The sequence below is a fragment of the Anser brachyrhynchus genome (assembly GCF_964034855.1).
Source record: "Anser brachyrhynchus genome assembly, chromosome: 7".
Taxonomy (NCBI): Eukaryota; Metazoa; Chordata; class Aves; order Anseriformes; family Anatidae; genus Anser; species Anser brachyrhynchus.
This window is the reverse complement of record NC_137701.1, coordinates 14588391-14609990: the sequence shown is the minus strand read 5'-3', so window position 1 is coordinate 14609990 and position 21600 is coordinate 14588391. Positions and strand designations below refer to the sequence as shown.

At 37.6% G+C, this 21600-nt stretch overlaps 2 protein-coding genes across 7 annotated transcripts; one reads left to right on the top strand and one right to left on the bottom strand.

The window, feature by feature from the left end:
* Positions 1-2146: 2146 nt before the first annotated feature.
* Positions 2147-10450, bottom strand: MDH1B (malate dehydrogenase 1B). Of its 6 annotated transcripts, XM_080600460.1 has the most exons (11): positions 10277-10430; positions 10033-10145; positions 8905-9039; positions 8597-8739; positions 8332-8394; positions 7424-7926; positions 6766-6907; positions 5677-5840; positions 4880-5019; positions 4076-4160; positions 2147-2878 (listed from the first exon to the last, which is right to left on the bottom strand). In XM_080600460.1, the coding sequence occupies exons 1-11, from the start codon at positions 10296-10298 to the stop codon at positions 2847-2849; spliced, it is 1542 nt and encodes a 513-aa protein (XP_080456586.1). In that variant the 5' UTR covers positions 10299-10430; the 3' UTR covers positions 2147-2846. The 6 variants fall into 6 exon arrangements, with proteins under 6 accessions (XP_080456586.1, XP_080456584.1, XP_080456588.1 ...); XM_080600458.1 differs by lacking the exon at positions 10033-10145 and having other exon boundaries at positions 10277-10450; XM_080600462.1 differs by lacking the exon at positions 8332-8394.
* Positions 10321-21332, top strand: FASTKD2 (FAST kinase domains 2). Its single transcript, XM_080600456.1, has 12 exons — positions 10321-10450; positions 10680-11447; positions 11838-11941; positions 13233-13341; positions 14353-14476; positions 16279-16418; positions 16692-16864; positions 17260-17423; positions 18427-18648; positions 19512-19596; positions 20636-20750; positions 21199-21332. The coding sequence occupies exons 2-12, from the start codon at positions 10761-10763 to the stop codon at positions 21292-21294; spliced, it is 2019 nt and encodes a 672-aa protein (XP_080456582.1). The 5' UTR covers positions 10321-10450; positions 10680-10760; the 3' UTR covers positions 21295-21332.
* Positions 21333-21600: the final 268 nt, after the last annotated feature.

Here is a 21600-nt window from a genome sequence, read left to right as displayed (position 1 = left end):
ATATTTGTATATAGAAAACTCTACGAAGAGTCCAGATCTTGACTGCAATAGGAATGTTTGGACGAAATAGGATGGATCTACTCCACCATTAGCACACCTACTTTATAATGAATGCAATATGAACGTAAAAGAACATCTGTCTACCAAAATATCACATCTGAACTAACAATATTCACTGATACACTATTTCAGCCAGGGTGCTGTATTTTGTCTACTTTTGCCCTTTATTAATATTTAAGAGCACTTCCACAAAACAAAAAAGAATTATAAAATTAATTCCAAATGTACAGGAAAGAAATTATACAATTATAAACTCTGATCCCATTAACACAACTACTGTTAAGTGCAGAACAAGAATAGTCTTACTCTTAAAATCCTCTTGGAATGTGCAATAAAAGTAACATGCTTTGATTACTTAGACATATTTTGTTTGTCTATACAGCTCCTCAGAATATGTACCTTAGGAAATAAAATGCATTATTAAACATACTACATAATTAAGTTAAATACAGAGAAATACAAAACAGATGAAGTAAGGCAGAAAACTCAACAGACCAATTGACTTGATCAGAGAAGCCTTCTTTCGAAATCAGACAACGTATGATCAACATTGGAAACATGCATAAAATAAACTACATTTGTTTCCTGAGAAGGGTGAAAATATCCTATATTGTGTTCAAAGGCTGAAATTGTCATGTCTCCTCTTAAACACAGCAATGGTGCTTACCTTTATCTCAGCTACTTACTAAGGGCCAGAAGTCAGAGAACACCATCAGAAAAGTCCAGTAGTTTTATAGCACTTAAATGTTGACTTCAAGACACAGTTCTAAAGGTTTTGCTTTTAAACAAATGTTGTTCACAACAAATGCCTGGCAACAGCCCAGATCAAAGTATCAGGTAATTGTCTAAGCAGTCAAAATAGAGAATGCTAATTAATTAGTAATAAATATCTTGAATTATTAAAGATAAAACTTCTTTGATCTTTGTTTCAAAGACAATTTTTCTTATCATTAGAGTGCAATATTTCTAAACTGGGGGGTCTCTACTAAGCGTCTCCCAGTTGCTGAGAAACAGTGTTGCTATAGAGACTGAAAAGGAGGTGGAAGCTGGCACACTAACGCAGAAAGCAGTGTACTATAGCAGTTGCTGCAACAACACGAAGAGAGAAATAGTAAGCTCTAGCAATAATGTCCTAGAATAAGGATTGTTCTGACCAACCAAAAAGCTTACATATTCTTCAGTAGGCCAAAATATGAAAAATATATATATAACTTTTTAAAGATATATCTATTTATCTTAAGGCCCTTTTTCATTCATTTCTCAATGTAGAATTAGTCAATGCTAAGCATATCCTGCATATGCATCATTACTCAGTAACTTCAAAGAAAACATGTACCAGAAATTACTTAGTCATGTATTGACAATTGTGGGTTTTCCATAAGTCTATCACTATGTAACCAACTTTGAATATATTACCATATTTTAGATTTCCCATTATTTTCATTCATTCTTTCTCTCTTGGGCAAAAACCAAGAAATTTCAGTTCCCATTCTGTTATGCTTCCCTGAGGAAAGATCCCAATTTCCTTTCTTTCCAGGCCACTAGGCACACCTCATTAGAATAATTTAGGATATAAGAGACATCCAAGACAATTTGTTTTGTCTTTCTCTTTCAAATCTCTGAGATGAAATTTGTGGTCTCAAGTAGTGACTCAGAAGTCCAGTAAGCCTGCTTAGATATGAACTGTTTCTGCAATGCATTTCTCATTAACAGCTGTGCAGTGTTGGTGTTTGAAATGCCCAGTCGGTTAAAGTAGTATTTCCACAGGTAGAATAAAAGAAATCAAATGTTAAAAGGACTGCCAAATCATATTCCACACTGAAAAAAAAATAAATTCAAATATGTTTTAGAGAAGTTAACTTTTCTTCTCATCTTGGAGAACAATAAGCCATGAAACAAACCAGGTATGGTTTATAAAAATTACTGATAGCATCCTTCCTCATTCTGTCCGTATCTACTGGTAAAGAACAAATAAACTCTTCTTGCTTTCCTCAAGTGAAATGAAGTCTATCCCTGCTAAGAGTTTGAACCTCCACATGAGCAGAAATAACAAATTTATTTCAATTGCATATATCAGATTCAAAGAACATGAAACTTTTTATTTTGCTTTAAACATTCACATCTGATAAAAAATCAGCAGGTACAATGATATTTCATTTAACACAGTCTCCATCTTTTAAGACACTGAAGACCTGCAAATGAAAGTAGTTCCTCAACAACCCTGTTTAGCCAAGGACTAATTAATTGTATATCTGACTTGAAACATATGAGCAGTCCCTACAAAACTAATGAAATAAAATCATGTAGACAAAAATGATCTTGTCACTAAGAAGATGCATGCAGTTAAACTGTTGTGTTAAAAATCAATCTTGCCTGAGAATACACATTCTCACACAGAAACTGTTTTTCATTACATTTGCAACTACCAAAAGAGGTGGAAATGTGTTGAATTTATGAAACTACTACTGTGTGTGACAACTTTGATCAAAATTGTCCTAGTATGGACTTTTCAGACCTTAAAAGATGTTTTTGAAAGATTTTATTTGTTTGAAATAAGTTATTTGTTGGTCATAAATGAGATTCTAGACTCATAATAAGTCAGAAGTCTTGCTTTAGGCACCAGATTAAAACTTATATTTACACTGTTTTTGAGATATTTTTCTGCCTACAGACTCCCAGCTTTTGGATGAAGAAGGCAATATAAAAGCAATTACAATGTTTAGCATTTCTTTGTAGTTTGTTTTAGCATGTGAATTTTCACCATTTTCTCCTGAAGACATCTCTGGCTAAACCGAGCCAGCAGGAAAGGTTTCCATCCCTGTAAAAAAATAAAATAAAAATCAAAAACAGTACAGATTTTTGCTAACCTCCTAAAATAGTTACACCTGCAAGGAGATAAGCCAGGCACGAAGGTAATACTGAATAGTATGGCATTTGATACCGATGTCACAATAGTGTGGGAAAGGAATTCGCAGGTGGCTTTGCGCTGTTTCACACGTCCCTGAATTAGAGATAATGAGGAAACAAGCGGTAGAAACAAAAACTTGAGCAAGGTCTAGATAAAGTAAATTGGCTACAGTGTTAAAGATGAGCTTTGGGCAGCGGCCAATTGCTGGCTGGCTCAAGGCGCGTGTCTGAGGGTCTCTAACCAGTTGTAAGACAGATTCGGGTGTGAGGACAGCGTGTGGGGCTACAGGGGAAGTATATGTAGTAGTGAAAAAGGGCAATAAACGTCTCCTGTCCAAGAGCCATCAGGAGTCTGTGTCTTTCATCCCTTCAGAGTAGGTCACAACTAAGCAGTTAGCTGCTAGCAGAGGAATGGCTCTCTGCTTAGCATTTAAAGCAGCCATAAGAAGAATGGGGCAGCTCTAGAAAAGGAATGCCACATGAGCAGACAGCAGAGAGAAGGACACTTCTATCTAAGTGAGAATCTACTGTCTGAGTTATTCAAGATCATAACTACTGGAATAATTAAATTCTGCATTTATTAGGAAAAATCTTACTGTGTCAGTGGTCTTTTGCTATTTACAGTATTTTTTCCAATTTACAGTATTTTTTCCTCTGTTAGAAATTCAGTTCTATTTCCAGAGAGTAAAAAAGAGTAAAGAATAGTTTCAAAATCTTATAGTAGGGTATCTGGTGAAAGTTCTTTTCTAATAATAGTTACTTCTTTCAAAAAGATTTTATATTTAATTATCATCTAAGATAAAATGTGTCATGTGTACTTTACGTTGGCAAAATCTTTTATTTTTATGCTAAATGTATTATTTATGCTTAATTTTTATATTCATAATCTGTGAATGACACTAAAGAAATTTATCAAAATAAGGCTTCTATCATGCAGATTTCCCCTTTCTATGGCATGGGTCAGGATATATCTGACAAGCACTTGTTACTTATGTTCGTCCCTGAAGGATTTTATGTTCATTTTAATGGAAAGGGACATCAAATTAGAATTCATTACTTAAATTCTCACTTAAAACTTGGTGTTATCTTTTATGGGGAAAAAACCCACCTTGACGCAATTCTTTTTTAGTAGTGATTTTATCACGTCCATATGGATGCATTTCTTTTATTTTCTCTAGTGCAACGAGCTTTTCCTGAATTAAAAAATAATAATGATTTCAATGCCACCCATTCTTGTTAGCCACTGAAATTTCTCACATAATCTTAAAATACGTTCAAATGAAAATAATCGGTATATGTTACTACTGTGACTGAAGATCACAAATATTTTAATGATGCTAGGATGTGGAATCTAGGACTAGTCACTTAGTTTTATAATATTTAGACAAATTAAATTCTTTCTGTTTCATAAGGGACAAGAAGCTCTTGATGCAATTATCGCTTGCTGATTTTGCATTTTCTGAAAAAATCCCTTATTATAATAAAATCTGGCCTTCATTCTTGCAGAGTCACAGCCATAAGGATCCCAAAAGATACATTTCCTGGCGTAGAACTACTCTGGATACAATATATGCAAAATCAAGATTAGCAGGACAGAATAGAGAAACATTAAATTAAAGTTAATATTTCAGTTTGTACAAAGCCTGTAGAACTTGAGAGTGCAAATTCTACATCTCCCTATGTAAACATTTTTTATCATCTCCTTTTTGGGGAACAGAACAATAGCCTGTTCATTTCCCTATATAAACACTACATTATTTCACAATACCCACCCAGTTTTACACATGTAAAAACACATGTACAGCTTGAACATGCCTAGCATTTGTAGTAAGGGTCTCAGTATTCAAAGTTACATTGCAATGTACCCACAGGTGGCAGAATAGGCATACTATCAGATGCAAGAAATCATCACCTGTATCACATCATGGGATAAGCGTTCCAGAGCTTCCTGTGTAGTTTCATTAATTTCTAATTCTGTCACGACTTCCCAGCCACCATTCTGGAACCTCACTGGCATAGAAAAGACAATCCCTTCAGGAATGCAAAATTGACCTGAAGAAGAAAGAAAAATTACTCAAACATACTATTTCTGAAACACATTCTCACCAGTGTTGAGATTAAGCCCTACAAATATGCAGAAGTCTGCAGCTGTGCAAGATCTTAGTAGAGAGACTGATTTTTTTCAGAGCACAATTCAAGGACCAATGGGTTCCTCTTTTACTGTAACTTTGAATTTTTGTTTGATCTACACATAACAGTTTTACATCTTAAAAAGTGGAAAACTTAAATCTTTTATTTCATGTAACATTTAAATGACTGCTGTGAAAATTTTCATTTATTGGTCCACCTATTTACATAAGATCCTGCTTGTATAGGTTAGGCTCTAAGAATTATAAAGATTCCATGTGCAAAACATATATATAAGAAAAGCATTTAAAGTAAAAGTCTAAGAGACAAATTGCAACAAGAAAGTATTAACCTAACAGATGCTTTTAAGCAGTGAATATCAAATCACAAACTTGGGATAGCATAACTGCTTAGATATGGAGGCTCTTACGCTGAAACAAACTCTCAGCCTATTATTATATTATGATCTGATTTACAATTGTTTACTAGTTTGAAAATTTTGATTTAAAAAATCCCATTATACCTACTGGGGAAAGCTCTAAGGAAGCTATTAGAAAATATGTGAAGCAAAAATAGGTTTACCTTCACTAAGTATTCCCACAGAAACAATCTCCCCAGGAGGAGAACCATGAAACCAGTATCTTAGTACAGTAGCTACTGCATGAGCGGATAACATTCCTGCACAATAACAGACACGGGAACTCAATGAACTCTGTGCAGACAGAAGTTCTGAATGAATCCATTTGCTGCCAACAAAAGAAGGAAAAAAAATAAGAAGGAAAAACAACAAACTATTAAGATGACTGTAAGAAGAGTAGTTTTCTAGAGGATAAAAGAACTAAAACCAAGAGAAGATAATAGTTAAAACTTATTCAAACTTTGCTGGAGGCAAGGCACTTAAAGACAGAAAGTACAGGCAAAAAGCGGCTCAAGAAATGACAGCAGGCATTACTTGTCTATGAAATATCATTTGGTCAAGTCAAAACTCTGTTATTATTACTGTTTACATTTGTTGCCTCTTATGTAAGGACCCAGCCATGAACTGTAATTCCCCTTTGCTAGGCACTCTGCAAGTATGGAATAGAAATGTCGGCTACCCAGTAGACACTGGAAGGTTTATACCAGAGTGGGAGCTCCACGCAACCAGGCCTGAGTACGTCACCTCTGCTGCCCACTTACTCCAAACATCTTTTCTCTGATACTTCTCTTTCCACTAGAAGCTATCTAGATGCCATGTATCCTTCTAACACCTGTTAACAAGTCCTGTTTTGGGAAATTGTCAATATTAGTTCCCTCAGGCCATAAGTTCAATGTAATTCAGGTACTTCAAGAGGCAGATACGTGTTTAGTATTATTTCAAAGTTTTCTCAAGCACATTAGGTATCTAAGTCACTATCTGGCTTTTCTTTACTTCTTAAAGCCTGCTCATGATATGATACACACATAATACGTAGGAAAATATAAACAAAGTTGGCAGGGGAGTCAGGACTATACAGCACTAGGAACTACTCAATTTCTTTCGCAGACTCAGCACTTCAGCTTGGGTTTTTCTTTATGTACAGTGCTAATCAGTAAACAAAAATCTTTCTTGATGTTCATTAAACAGTTCAGATAAACACAAATTTTAAAAAGTTATTTAATTTTACTTTAAAAAACAAATTTGTACAGTACCTATCATAAATCAAATTCATCAAAGGACGTGAAAAATTAGCTGGGCCCCAAACAGCACTGTCGCATTTGTAAAGTTTTGTATGTGACAAATCAATGTAGTTACAGCCAGTAATATTGCCCCAGACAATCACATCTTTAACTCCTGCAACAGAGAAAAATACATAAATTATTTAAAAGAAAGACAAACACTTTCACAATATAGGTTGGACTAGATGACCTCTGGAAGTCCCTTTGAAAATGAATTATTCTTCAGTTCAGTGTCCTGCCTTGATTGCAGATACGTTTTCATCTGAAAAATGCATCAATGTTCTCCATAACATTACAAGAAACCTCACCAAAAGCTATAAGAGGAACTTTAATTAATATAATGCTGTTATATGTATTAGACAAAAACCTAATATTTAGCTGTTAGAAAACAAATCATATCACAAGCATACAGCAATGTTTCATTTAAAGTCCTGTACATGCAAATATTGACTGCTTAAAGGCAATCTGAAAAGAAAAAAAACAAACAAAAAAACACATTGGTGCAACAGGAATTTCTCAAATAATCTGCTGATAGGCAAGTCAGCCTATCAGTTGTTCTATGAAATGCGTGCTCTCAAAGAAGTTCATCCACTGAAATCCCCAAATTCTCCCAGAACACAAAAACATTCACCTGCTGCATTCATATTCAGCTTCCTGGCCAGCATGGCTTTAGCTGCAGTTTCCCAGGATGTTGCAACAGCAATGACATTTTCAGGATTAATGGATGGGCCGTATGTGATAATCATCATCGCCTTAAGGTTTACAAAGGTTTTTCCTGCTGAAATTACTCTGACCCCCTTCTTTGCATTCTTCTCAATCAGGGGAGCATACACATGGCAGATCTCACTCACTTCTCTGATGTAGTTCTCAAGGGACTGGACTTCACGTTTTAAGAGGATATCATCAAGAACAATGATAACGTCAGCTTGAAGAAAAGCCTTATCTATTTCAGTGTGCTCTGAAATACCACGGAGGAGTGGGAATGCCATGTCTTCCACTTCCATTACAATACCACAAAGAACACTCTTAAACTCGTCAGTGTCGAGCAAATGGATACTGATTTCTGTGGTCATCCCAAACACTTCTCCATTTGCCAACAGAGGTATCAGCTGATAGCATATAGGAGCTGATGCACTAATAAAAGAAGGGTACCGAAAAATCATAGTTAAGCACTGTACACTGCTCGTTTCAAAGTATTACATAAATAAACACAAAGATCTTACCTTTACATTTGATTATATTTAAATAGAGCAATAAAAGATCCAAGCTAATGGTCTTTCTCTGATCTTAACATGTTAAAAATTAAAAACAGTTGGGGAATCCTTTCATTTGAAGGTTTTTCCATCCTATACATTTCAGGTTATACTGTCATTTAAAGTCTAGTGTCTTAGAGAACCACAATTTTTTTTAGGTATTTTGTTAGGATTAAGAGAAATACATAAATTTCTACAGCTAGACCTGCTAGGAATTGATTACGTATTTAAATATTTCCAAATATATTTAATGTAAGATAGCTGCATTACAAGATTTTGCAAATACCTGTTTTTCCCTCCAAGGTGATCTGGTGAGCTCATTGACACCTGTTCACATCCCTCACTTAAACTGGAACATAATGTAACAAAAGTAGAAATACTTTTCAATTCATATGCTGAATACTCATAGTGAAGGGTGCAGAACCTAACTCAAATCAGCAAATTACGTGGATTCATGTATAACCTCAGAGAGTTATACCTCATATGTGATGCGAAAAAATGCATTCTTCTGAAACTGAGTGAAACTTCATAAATACTCTTCATACTTTCACCTGGTGATCCAGATTTGCAAAGGGTTGGTAAGATTTCTAATCTCTTCCCCCTCTTTTTCAGTTTCCACATGTGCCTGTAGGTTCTCCTCAGCAATGTCTAACATTTCCTCACTCAACATCATTGAGGTGATGCCATAATAGTGCTAAGAACAAAAAAAAAGGTGATCTCTAATCAAATGACAGCTCAAACACAGCAAGGTAACGTTAGGATAGCTTTATTTTACATTTGAAGGAGGAATAAAGAACAACATTATAAGAAAATGTAAAATACATTTTCATGTTTTATAGTATAAAAAGCAGCTCATTACCTGAGCATATTCCAGAAAATCATTAACTCCTCCCAGAAGCAGACCCTTCCCTCCACGGTCCAACAGTTCTCTCCAAATGATTGGAGACCGTCTGTGCTCCCATCCATTCATTTCACAAATGTCACGGAGCCACTGCTAATGTAAATACCCACCCCACCCCCCCCCAAAAAAAAAAAGTTTTAATACTTGTTCACTTATGATAAGAGTTAAATGTTACAGTTAGTAACATTCTTATTATTTCCTCTCAATACATGATTACAAAGTGTCTCACAACTTACCTACATACCAGTGTGCAAAAATTGGCAGATTGACGCAAAGCAATTCATGATGATATACTGCAATATTTCAGCGAAAGAGCAAAACGTCCTACTAACTTCTGCTTGGTTTTACTACTGTAATTTTGCTCCATTGTCTTAATAACACTGAATATAGAAATGTTGTAAAGCAGCGAGAAATTTGAGGATTCCTTAAATAGGTAAGAAGTAGGTAACCTCTGCAGAAGGCTCGGTAGGCTGAAGAGGTTAATTGCCATTCACTTTACTGTTGAATTGGCTGAGGTGTCAATCAAAAGTATAAGGGGTAATATAAAGCACAATACTGTCTCATGAAGTAATACTGCAATTTTTCATTTTTATATGGACTACAGTAAAACAAACTTAAAGTAAAATGAACAACTGAGCATACAGCAAAGTAATTAGAAAGGCCCACTCACACTGTAAACCAATATATGAGATTTAATTTTATACTTTCGTTGTAATTCAAAGCCTTTGAATGCCAGAAATCCTCTCGGCAAATAATGGCTGTGAAAGTATACACAATCACAGCATGCAAAAAATTTACAGAAAACAGCAGGCTGAACAGTCACGTGTACTTAATAAGACATAAACTTCAGTTTCTTGCTAGCAAAACACAGTTTCAGTGTGACCCTCATTTTATGTACATATTCTGCCAGCGAGAACGTTGAAACTTTTCCTCAGGCTGGCGCTCATACCCAAAGCTGCTTTTGCAGCACTTCCATCCACGTACCAAGACGCTAATGCGGAAAAGTAAGAGAGACACTGCAGCCAGGCACACTCCTTGCCAGGTGGAGCACTGTTATCTACCTCGGCTTGGTTTGTAGTCCCTTACCTCCCACCTGTCAGGGTGCTGGGTGATCTTGTGAACCCTGAAGTCCGGCAAGTTAGCCTGCAGGTAGTCAGCCAGGAGCTCCGCTTTGGCATAGTGAGGGCAGTTTGCCCTGCCTGTGGAAGCAGCAGCAACACGCCCAAAGGCAGATTTGGTGACAAGGGCTGGTGGGAACTCGAGCAACCCAAAACTTTTCGGACTCTTTCCACGCGCCCCACCCCCACCCCGGCCCCCTCAGGCGCCTCACCCGCCAGCACCAGCTTGGCCATGCGCGCGCCGCCCTCCAACGGCCGCTTGCTTGGGGCGTCGCGCGGCAACGCGCTGCACGCGCCGCCTCCGCCGCTTGGCCCTCGGCGCGCGCCGTCCCCTCTCGCGAGGCTGGCGCAGGGCGGCCGGGCGGCATGGCGGCGCCGCGCGGCGGGTAACGGCCGCCCGGAGGCCCGGGGCGGGCGGGAGGGGGCAGGTGCCCAGCGCCCCGCCGGGGGGGGGGCGGCCGGGGCGAGCCGGGCAGCGGCCCTCAGGGTCCCCCCTGCACAGCACCTCCCGGGGGGGTTTGTCCCAAATGTTTTCCCTGCAGATTTACAGTTGAAGGTCTGCTCGCTGAGCTATGGCTTCCCTTTCAGATAAATGACTTCGTGCTCTCTTTCCAGGCTGGTTTCCGCAGGAGGAATTTCGTCGGGTCCCCTGTCTTGAGTTGGCACGTCAAATTCGTTCGTGAGACGCTCACAAAAATGAATAATAAGATAAGTAACTTGTTGAACACAGTCAGGTGCTTGCGTAGGTGCGGTCCTGTGCTCGCTCCCAAGTACTCAGCCACCACAAGAAAACACATTTCATGGATTGGCGGGCACAAGGATCCCCTGGAAAATGTGAACTTCAGAAAATCCTTTCTAAATATTTTTCCCTCTCCACGTGGGTCATCTCTTCGGTTTCTATCTCAAAAGGCAGATGTTTTTAGCACAGGTGACGAAATACAACCAGAGAAGAGTACGGAGGCTATGGGGAGCGAGCAGGCTCCCCAGAGCTCCTTGGAATTGAAAAACTTGGAGGATGATTCTGAGGGCTTCAAGGCGAAGCCTCTTCTGGATCATAACGAACAATTCTTTAGTAGTCTCCGGAAATGCACCTGTCCTAGCGATGTGCTGGATTTGGCTTCAGAGTCTGCTGTTTCCATTAAGCACTACACAAACTGTTTAACTACAGTATGGAGACTCCTCAAAAGCCTGTCTGAAGACCAGCAGCGTTACGAGAAGCAGCTGATCTTTGAGCACCCAGCCTTTGTCAAGCTTTGTCAGCACCTGCTGCGAGACTCCAGAAGGATGACACGGGCTGACCTGGTGTTCAGTCTGCATGCTGTGGTGAACCTCGGTGTTCCTCAGAACACTCTCCTAGTCCAGACGTTGTTGAGGGTATGCCAGGTGAGTATGAAAATCTCTCTTCAAAGTTTGGGCTGAAGTGTCAGGGTTAGTTTTGGGAGGCTGCCCAACATCAGAGAGATTTGGATTACATCCCTGGTTTAATCTGATCTTCATTGGAAATCGGGCTCGCTTAGTTAATCCGTGTGTAATTATAGTTTCTTCAATTTTTGAAACCACTGGCTGATTTCACATGGATTTAACAGAAAAATCATTACCCTTTTCAAATCAACTAAATGTGGCTGATGGGAGACCTTGTAGGACAATGGAGTCTTAGGAATTGACTTCTCGGGGGGAAGGCAGGATGGCGGGTGGAAGTTAAGAGTGGTCAGTTTTCTTCTCTGAAATTTTTACTGGTCTGAAGTAATCTAACATTGTGAAACTCTTTAACAGGAAAAGCTCAATCAACTTGATAACCGGTGTATCTCGGTTTTGGCAACTACTTTAGCAGGGCTGGATAAAGACAAGAATGTGAGCGCTCTTCAAGCTGGATTACAGTGAGAAAAATACATTTTTCACGTGTTTTTGATATTTAAATATTGTATGAATGTATGTCTTATGTAAGTCATGGAGGGAATATCTGTGCATAAAAGACATTTTGGTTTTAGGATTTAGATGATTACATGAGATAACAGCTGTACATAACAGTGATTTTTGGCATCGTCTTTGCAGTTTCAAGCAGAAAGGCTTCTGATGGCATAGGAAGCTAGACCACTCTGCAGCTGATACATATTCTGACTGCATTGCTACCACTGTTTTTTTGTGATGTTGGTCAAGTCCCTTTGCATATCTATGCCTCTGTTTTACCTGTGTGTAAAAAGGAGGTAATAAGGCTAGCTTAATTCATTAACTATTTTGATTTAACATGATGAAAAATGCTGTTCAAAAGCCAGGGACTATTTCCTTTGAGTTTAGTAAGGAAAAATTACAATGAAAACAAGTTCTGACTTCATCTTTTTATACAGCAAAGCCTTCTGTCTAGTGTTTTATCAGAATAACTTCTCTGGTTTTAATGATTTTCTCTAGACTGATGAGATGTATGTGGGGAACTGATCTGCTTACACCCATGAGCTTGTTTTTACAGAGGCTGTCACAAAACTTGAAATAGATTAGTACTTTTGGTCCCAAGTCAGGTCCTGCTTTGAAAAGGCGGACGTGCTAGTGATACAGAAAGAGCAGGTTGTCCTGTAAGCTCGGGAACGCAGTTCTTGTAGGTTGGTGGAAAGCAGGGGAAAACAGAAACTCCTTCATCACATACTTATGATTCCTCTGTTCTGTGATACCCCTTTCTGTTCCTGCAGCTCACAGCACAGCTTGTTCATTTTTTTTTCCTCACTTGCTCCAGGTCATTGTCAATGTCCATTCCCAAGTTTCCAGTCTGTTTCAGAACTTGTCTCCATCTAGATGATTCTATGATAAAAACGTGCAATGTTTTCTGCAGAAAAGTGTTAATTCCATGAGGCTTAACAGCACTCGCATCTGCACGGTCACCTGTAGTCTGGGCAGGTGACCCTAGTGTTCAGAATATGTCAGGGACAACACTTATGTATCAGGAAACATTAAGAAACCATATATTTATACCAATGTAATTATTTCCATATGGGTAAACATCTGTGCTGCAGCAACATCATGTAAAGTTGTGCCAGCCTTGCAAAAAGTAGGCAGGAGACGAGCAGGGAATAACAGCTGTAACTTGGGAGTATATCAGTGAGGGAGAATGGGGGTACGTACCAGTTTCTGCTGAAACAAGGAAACCATCTGAAGGCCTTGCTTTTCTTTCTTCATCAGATTACTAGCGGAGCAGCGAATCCCAAGTATCGGAGACATCTTTATACTGCAAAACCTGATGAAATGCATGGGAAAAGATGCTCCAGTCTTTCTGAAAAAGAAATTAGAGGTGAACTTGGCTGAGGGCTCATTTTTACTTCCACAAAGCCCGTGCTCTTGCGTTGTTTTATGAACTGTGTATGGTTCTTTCCAGATGCACAAAGAGAGTGTATAATACAAAAGTTAACTGCATTTGCTATATGAATCATAGTCCAGCTATATTTGCAAGAGGAACTTAAATTTGGAGTTGGGAATATCACCGCATGAAAGGGGGCAGGAAGCAATGGAGATTGTATAAAAGGAGTTGAAACAGTAAATTAGCAGTGCCTTCACCTTTTGTTTGGGTTGGCCAGATGGTATTTCATAGAAGCACTTATAGGCTGTTCTGTGATTCCCTTGCCCAACCTGTGGCTGGAAAACTGATGAAATACTGTGTAATTTCTATTGTAGATGCATTTTGTATTTACCCGTTAATAGACATGCAGTAAGAATATTGCATTTTAATAACCAGTAAAGTTAAACTCTGTAGTCTCATTTCTACTGTCACTTATATCAGTTTAACTGCTGCTTCTGTAAATGAAGTCTGTTCTGCGCCATCATCTGTGCCTCTGTTCACATTAGTAGCTGGGTGTTCGTATTAAAGATATGCCACTCAGTGTGCTGTTGGATCGTGCTGAAAGCTTACAGCTCTTGCACATGTCCAGAATAGTAACTGCAGTCATATAAAGTAAATCGACTGTGCTAATTATATTTCTGCTGCTTTTTTAAGAGTTAGTATATGGTGTCATAGTATTTGGAAGTAAGTTTTACTGAGACTTCTTTAAAAAAAAAAATCCATACAAAGGCAAATTGCTGGGAAATGACATAGTGACCCAGCTAGAGAACACTTGATCTCTTCTGATTGTGTATTGAGAATTTGAAAGAAGTTACTTTACGCTTTTGCTTTTTGTTGCTCCTTTTTCTTTCATTTAAGTCTGGACAGGCTAATGAATTTGGGAAAGTTTTGGTGAAGATTCCTTCACGATAAAGCGGTGGTAACATGTGAAGAACAAAGGATTTAATAAACTCTAATTCACTTTAGATGGCAGTTTTGAAAGAGATTGACCACCTGACTTACCTAAATGCTCGGCGTGTGTTTTTGGGTCTTGTTGCAATGAATTATTGTTCCATTCCCATCCTGAATGCCTGCAGTAAAAAGATCCAGGGTAAGAAAAAAATGTTTATTAAATCTCCCTTCCTTACGCCAAATTCTTCCCTTTCATGTCCCTTTCCTAATTTTCTTTAAAATTCAGGAAGTATCTTTGCTTTACAGAAGGGAATAGTAATGTGGAGTCGTTTGACAAGTGGCAAGACAGAAAATTAGTGATGGATAATGAAAACAAATAGTTCTTGCATTCTGTACCCTTTTTAACATTTCCCTGAATTATATATTTTTCTTTGCTTTTCTTCTGAATGCATTATTTAGGAAAAAGAACTGAATGCTAGAAGTAAAAAGTAGATTTCAGATAAGCTTTTAAAACAAATCTGAATTGGAAATAGATGAGTGGTCTGATGCGATTAGTTGACCAACTGAAGGGAACATAGTGTTTCCCTGATTAACTGGTTTTCAATATTGAATGCTGCTTTATCTAGCTGACCTCATGCTGCAGTACAGAAAAAAAATAAACGAAAGGTAATGCTCTCACCTCTCTCCAACCTTTGCAATGCATTTCCTGAGTATGTGTAGTCAGTACATATTGATTCACACTTAAAATACGTGTGTCTCAAAAAACAGTAATATATCAAAACAACATTCTTAATATTTATGAAACAAGAATGTTTAGGCTGTTTGTACAGTCTTTATTTGTCCTGATGTTCATGTGTGTTAGGACACAGTCTTTAATTACATATAGTGGCTTCTGCCACAGGACTCATGCCATGCTCAGATGCAGGCTACATGGCATGCATAGAGTAAGCAGCTACTCGGTGCTTTTTTCTGCACTTTTTTTAGTGCATATCGTCAGGACTTACATGCTGTACATTGTGCTCTGGGCACAGTCATTTATTTCTTGACAGAAGTAACCCCTTCTAGAGTCTGGAGATGGAACAGGAAGAGGAGGGAGGGTTATCCATTGGGTGAGGGAATTTTCCAGCATGTTTTCCAAGTCCTGTGCTGTTGCTGGGGCTTTCAAGAAAGTAGCACCCTCTTCCATATCTCAGGACCTGAGCATAATTGTAGTAACCGTGTGTTTCATAAATTGAGTTAGTTTTTGCAGCAGTGAGGAGATGACCCAGTGGTGATATTAGTTTTCTAATTACACAGAGGAGAGATTCAGGTCAAAGTGTCCAGTAACACGAGATTCCTTTGATCTGTTTTCTTTAAGAATACCTAGCATTACCAATCGCTGAATTTGATGCACAGATTTCATTGCCTTCAATTGCCATTGTCAGCACTGAGCACCTGAAGAAATGAGGTAACAGTGTTTCATACTAAGCCTGGAAAATCACTGAGCCACAACTCACCAGGAGAGTTGAATTCATTTATTTTCCTACTATCATCTTGAGTCTTCAGGGAGAAGAAACAAAGTCTAGTTGTAGCTGTGCATTTTTCTCCTGCAGTCGCTGTCTTTCAGGACATGCATGTCACTCACTGAAGCAAACAAGGCAGGATGTTCTAGAGAGAGCATTGTTCTTTAGTACTTAATCTTCAACTCAGGAGTAGGTCCATCTTGTGTGGCAAATGAAGTAGCAGTGCTGTGCTACAGGTCTGTTGTGATCTGGTACTCAGTCTGTGTTGTCATGCTCATGTGCCAGGAGGTTATGTTAAGGTTTTCCAGGCTGACGTGCTAGTGCTTCATTGCTTGATAGCCTCAGTGCTTTTTAGAAATAGACACACATTTATGGTTTCTTGCAGTTCTGTAAAACCAAATCGGAAAAAAAATTTAAATTTCATCATGTGCCACAGTGCCTCCAACCTACAGCTCCCTTTGCTTTGTATCATTTGTCCTTTTTCGCTTTTCTGTTACAGAGAATATTCACGATGCTCGATTTTGGCATTTAATTCTTATTCTGGAAGCTTGTCACAATCTCCAGTACCGTAATGTAAAACTGTTTTCAACAGTAGCAGACTATGTTAATTCCATTGTCTGCATTTTGGACAAAAAACAGGTGAGTTTGAGACCAAATAATTTATAGTAGTAGCAGTAGAATAGGCAGTTTCTGGTGCTTTCCATGTTACCCTTTTAGGAATACCATTCTGATGAAGTTCATACAGTTATATTTTTAAAATGCTCTTCTATCTATTGACTTACAGAATAAATAAATAACAGGAATGTTATGGTTTGAAAAGTTTGCTTTCATTAAAAATGCCTTTTATGAAAACAAAATGTAAGATCCACTTTACTGGCTCTCTTGACCTTACAAAAATACCTTTTGTTTCAGATTATCCTTTTTCTGTCTGCCTTCGAGATACTTGGCTTTCAGCCCAGTGAACTGATGGGTGTTTTTGCTGAGAAGGTGACAGCAGACTCTGAATTCTTGGACTTGAAAAGCCTTTTGATTGTTCTCCGAGTGTATTCACGACTCAACTACCTTCCCAAAGGCCAACATCATTTGTAGGTTTTCATTTGAGAATGCCTGATGTTATGTTGTCATGAATAGAGTAATATACGGAAATGTATGGAATGGCAACTGGTATTTGATATTAGTTGTGAAAAAATCCATAGTCCTGTTTTATTAATCTGTAAGGTAAATTTTCTGTCTTTTAGCATTTTTTTTCTATATAGGATTTCTTTTCTGAAACTGAAAATGGATATGTTCTTGGTTCTAGACCGATAAAGGTACTAACTCTGTTGATAGGTAGCTGTAGCCTCAAAGAAGATTCTAAAGCTAATGTTGGATTACTCGACATGTGATTGTACAGGACAATAAAATTTACTAGCACATAGTTTTATTTGAAATCCATTATAGTCTTGTATATTTAGATACTTTTCTTCTGCTTTTGGAAAAGGTTTTTTGAGACTCTTCAGAACTGCTTGAATAAGTACCTTCCCCAGATTTCCAACACAGAACTGCTGAAGGCAGTTTATTCACTTTGCATCTTAGGACACCTTCCTCATCGTGCACTTGATCAGCTGCTGCAAAAGGAGAGCTATGAAGGACTTCTACCATCAGGTTAGGCTTTACTTTGTCATGTTCTTTTTCTTTAAAAGGACAGTCTGCCTACCTAAATAATTTTTTATAATTGTGTTAAAGTTTATAACTTAAAGAAGGCAAACACGATTAATATTGAAGTTCACAAGAAAAAGCTGATGTAGTAATGGTGATTTAAGTGACACCTTAGTCTCTAATTATGCACTAGGGCATCTGGTTTATTGTCCTGGGCCTCATGGTGGCAACTGTTTAATTAATAGTTTGCGCACAGAGGTGAATGTGAGATTGGTGGAAATGGTGGAAACGTGTTAAGAGCTAGGGGTTCTTTGTTCAACAGATGTTCAGACATTTTTAAAAACACAGGAAATCTTAAGCTTCATAAACCAACTTCAGTACCTGGAATCATGAGTAGAATTTTATTTTGACTGCTCGGAGTTACTATGAGGAATTTGGAACACTGTTGCAGAATTTGGTTTCCACGTTACATTTCTCTACAGTGAGTAGTGTAGTTTATCAGAGTAGGAATTCAGTGCAGAGTAAAACTGACTTGATATTGAGCCTCCTTTGACTGAACCTGAAAGATGGAAAGCTGTAACTGGTTAGTTTGGGAAGGCTAGTACTCTTAAAACACAGTTTCAAAATTATGGCTAAAGTCTGATATCCCTTTGTTTTATAAATAGTCTTCTACTGTCTGGATTTTACAAATGACCTGTATGCATGCTCTGTTGTTCCATGTTCTTAAGGTTTCTGTAGTAACTGATGGCAGGCACAGAGATGTGTTACAGTAGAGGGGAAAGACTGGATAAATGGGAAGGTACCAGCTGTAGACTTTACTATTTTAGTTAGTGAATTGACAGTGTATATTTAAAAGAATATTGAAGATAATAAAAATCATTGGGAAAAAAATTGGAGTTTGACTCCTATATTGAAATTCATTTGCTCTGAAGAGACTGTAAATGGTAACAAAATGAAAAGTTCTGAGAGATGATACTTAGGCTGCAATATTTTTTGTATTCTTTTTCAGGTGATCTTTACAAAGAAAAAAAGGAAATGATGCTTCGCTGTGTGAAGACATGTATGGAACTTGATAGCCCTTCCTTCACGAAGCCTGCATTTGTACCAACTGAGAATTTCTCCTCATTAGTATCTCTTAATCTCAGAAAGGCTCGGGAGGCGCTGCTGGAACTTCTGGGAGATGAGAATATGTTTCGGCAAAATGTTCAGCTGCCATATAAATATCATATTGGTATGAAGACAAATTAATATCATATTATTTTTAATGTAGATGTATAATCCCTAAAATAATAAGGTGGTAACAAATTTGCATAGCGTATAGGTGATTAAAAGATAATTTTTTTAAGGCAGTCGTTTAACAAATTATATCCTTGATTGTTGAATTTATTTTGTAGGATGCTTCTGTAAAGTCAGTTTACTGAAATTTTATGATTGCTTTTATTTACAAAACTGCTTTGGACTTCTTGTCAAGCATTAGCGAGCAGATTTTAACTGCACGTAAATCCAGTATGGCCAGCTGTTTTAGTCAGTTGACATCTTAGTATTAAACCTGGAATAAAATGAAACAGTGGCCTTCTTTTGTTCTCTGACTTGTTTCTCCTCTAAAACTCTGGATAATGTTTGGTTTCTACTTTCATTTATGAAATGGGATATGATCTTGACAGGTGATCATTTTGTAACATTTAGTTTCTTTTATATTTTGATGTTGCTTATTCTTTTGCCAGCCACCCAGATAACCGATTTTCTTGTGCTATTTGTAATAGTTTTCTTCCTAAATATTTCTAACTGGGGATCAGATTACAGGAAAATCTGAGTACGTATGATGGACTCAGATCAAAACGAGTTTCTTTATGAGAGTGAATCATAGTTTAAACTTACATCCACAGTTTCTAAAAACACTTTTTTTCTTGGAGATGTGCAAGCTTTAGCAGTTTATATTGGTTGCAGGGAGAGAAAAGCGATCAGTAATGTGCAAATTACAAGAGAACAGTAATTAGAAACACAGCAGTGACAGTGTCTGATAACTTTTTCAAATGAGCTACATAGAATATTAATTGTAATCTCTTGTAATGTTTATTGTTGTTTTGTTTTCAGATTTTGAAATCAGGATGGATTCAGACCGAAAGAAAGTGCTCCCAGTAACTGCAACAGATAATCATGCTGACACAAGCATTCAAAGGTGTCTTTTTTGACTGTCTATTTTTTCTAGTAGGCTAGTTTTGTTTATATGTATTCTATGCACTTACGATTTCTACTGATTTGCAGAAGCAAAGTAGGTAACTTGTTATTTGTGCTCCCAGAAATTGCCGTGCATGCTAGTTCAGAATAACACCTCATCCAGCTCGCTAACTTCTAATAGAGGCTAAAAAAATTACATTCCAGAGAAAGAAGCAGGAAACCTCACAGTTTGGATAATCTCAACCTCCTGCAATGGATACAAATTTTGAAGTATGATTAAAATCCCTTCCAAAAAATTAGTACATTATGATTGTAAAATTCCAAGTATTACTGTGTCCAATTAAAAATTCAGTTATTCTCTTATGTCTCCGAAATTTGCATCCCAATTGTATGTTTTAGCAATGAATTCAGCTGCTGAAATACAATTTGAATAAAATGCACCATCATGCCCATGCTTTAGGTGATAATTTTAATCTTGTGGGGAAAAAATGACCTCTCACTAAATGAAGTAGGACGTACATCGATTAAGTAAGCCTTAACTAGAATTGGGTAATGCTTAAATTTGTGTGCTGGGTCTCACTGCACAGGAACATATTTTGTGTAGTTTGCTTTTTGAGAAAAAGAGAGCTAGTCAATTGAGTAACAGAAACTCACTGTCAGGTTTTCAAAGCATTCAGCTTTCCTTACCCTTCCAAGTAGGTTTCATGGCAGGAAGTAACTGATCTTGAATATTAGCAAAGGATCAAAGTAAATGCACAAGCTGTCAAAATAATGTAGAATTTGGAATGATCTATTTCCTTCCCATTATGGGGGAAGTGGATGTCTAAGGACTTAATTCTGCTGTAGTAGTTTGAGTAGATGCTAGCACTTGAGTGAAGCTCACTGAAGATGAGAGGGTCTAAATTAATTAAGTCTGGAGAAAGAAAAGGATAATGAAATTTGTGCAGTCCTGATATTTTGCCTACCGGAAAGACAGCTCTATATTTTGCAATGTTGAAGGACGTCACTGAATCATTGTCTTAAACTCTTCTTGTCTGTAGATTGGCATTTCTCTTTGTTCCTGTGTCTGCATTTTGTTTGGGTACAACACACCCCCAAGGGAAGCTTGCAATGAAGAAGCGGCATCTAAATAAATTGGGCTATCATGTGATTCTGGTAAGAGTCCTGTTATTTTCTCTGTTTAGGTCCTTTTATCAGCACAGTGATGAGTATGTTTGTTTGGCAGAACAGGCCCTGTAGGGAATGATGAGCTTTCTCCAGAGTGATAACTGCGTAGCATATCTGCTTTTACAAGGTAGTAATTGTGTCAGAAAGGACAGAGGAGCTCTAAAAGACAAGCTACCACTTAACATTGTCAGTGAAATAAATGTTACCATAGCTCAGGGAAAAAAAAAAGTCAAGCCACTGAATTGTTTGTACCTAAAAACCTGTGTGACTTTGGCTTATTTCTGTTTTTTACAGAATGAATGATTCAAATTAACATGTTTTTCAAAGTAGAGCAAATCCCTATGACTTTCCCATCATTGAATGTTTTGTTTATGGGACAGACTAGTTTGCTAAAGACACAAGAAATAATGTACCCTTTCCTTTTCCTTCTGTACAGGTTCTGAACAAGAAGTTTCAGGAAATGACAAATGAAGATGCAGTTGAGTTTTTAAAAGGAAAAATCTATTCTAAAAATGCTTCCCCTATCTTATAAAGTGAATGTGCCTGATAATAATAAAAGTAAACCAACAATTTTGTGTCTCTTTTTTTTTTTTTCCTGCTTAACTAACAGACTGATTTTAATGGAAGAGAGAAACATTTTTTTTCTGCACAACTGCATGCCCCAAAGTATTTCAGGTTGAGAAGTTTGTAAAGTCAACAATGTCTGCTGGTAGTGGTGGTTTTCTTTAGTGGAAACAACTACTTGATTAATCTGAAAAGCATCCTGGCATCTATCACTGTTGAAATTCCTTAACTTTACTGTTATTTCTATGCCTCCCATGCCCCAAATAAAACTTCT

Coding starts and splice junctions, on each gene's coding strand:
- MDH1B (XM_080600458.1), bottom strand. CDS start 10,432: ATGCCGCCCGGCCGCCCTGCGCCAGCCTCGCGAGAGGGGACGGCGCGC. Junction 8,395..8,596: donor TTGCAAATCTGGATCACCAG/GTGAAAGTATGA, acceptor ATTATGTTCCAG/TTTAAGTGAGGGATGTGAAC. Junction 4,161..4,879: donor TATCCCATGATGTGATACAG/GTGATGATTTCT, acceptor TTTTTAATTCAG/GAAAAGCTCGTTGCACTAGA.
- FASTKD2 (XM_080600456.1), top strand. CDS start 10,761: ATGAATAATAAGATAAGTAACTTGTTGAACACAGTCAGGTGCTTGCGT. Junction 17,424..18,426: donor TGAAGGACTTCTACCATCAG/GTTAGGCTTTAC, acceptor ATTCTTTTTCAG/GTGATCTTTACAAAGAAAAA. Junction 18,649..19,511: donor GCCATATAAATATCATATTG/GTATGAAGACAA, acceptor TTTTGTTTTCAG/ATTTTGAAATCAGGATGGAT.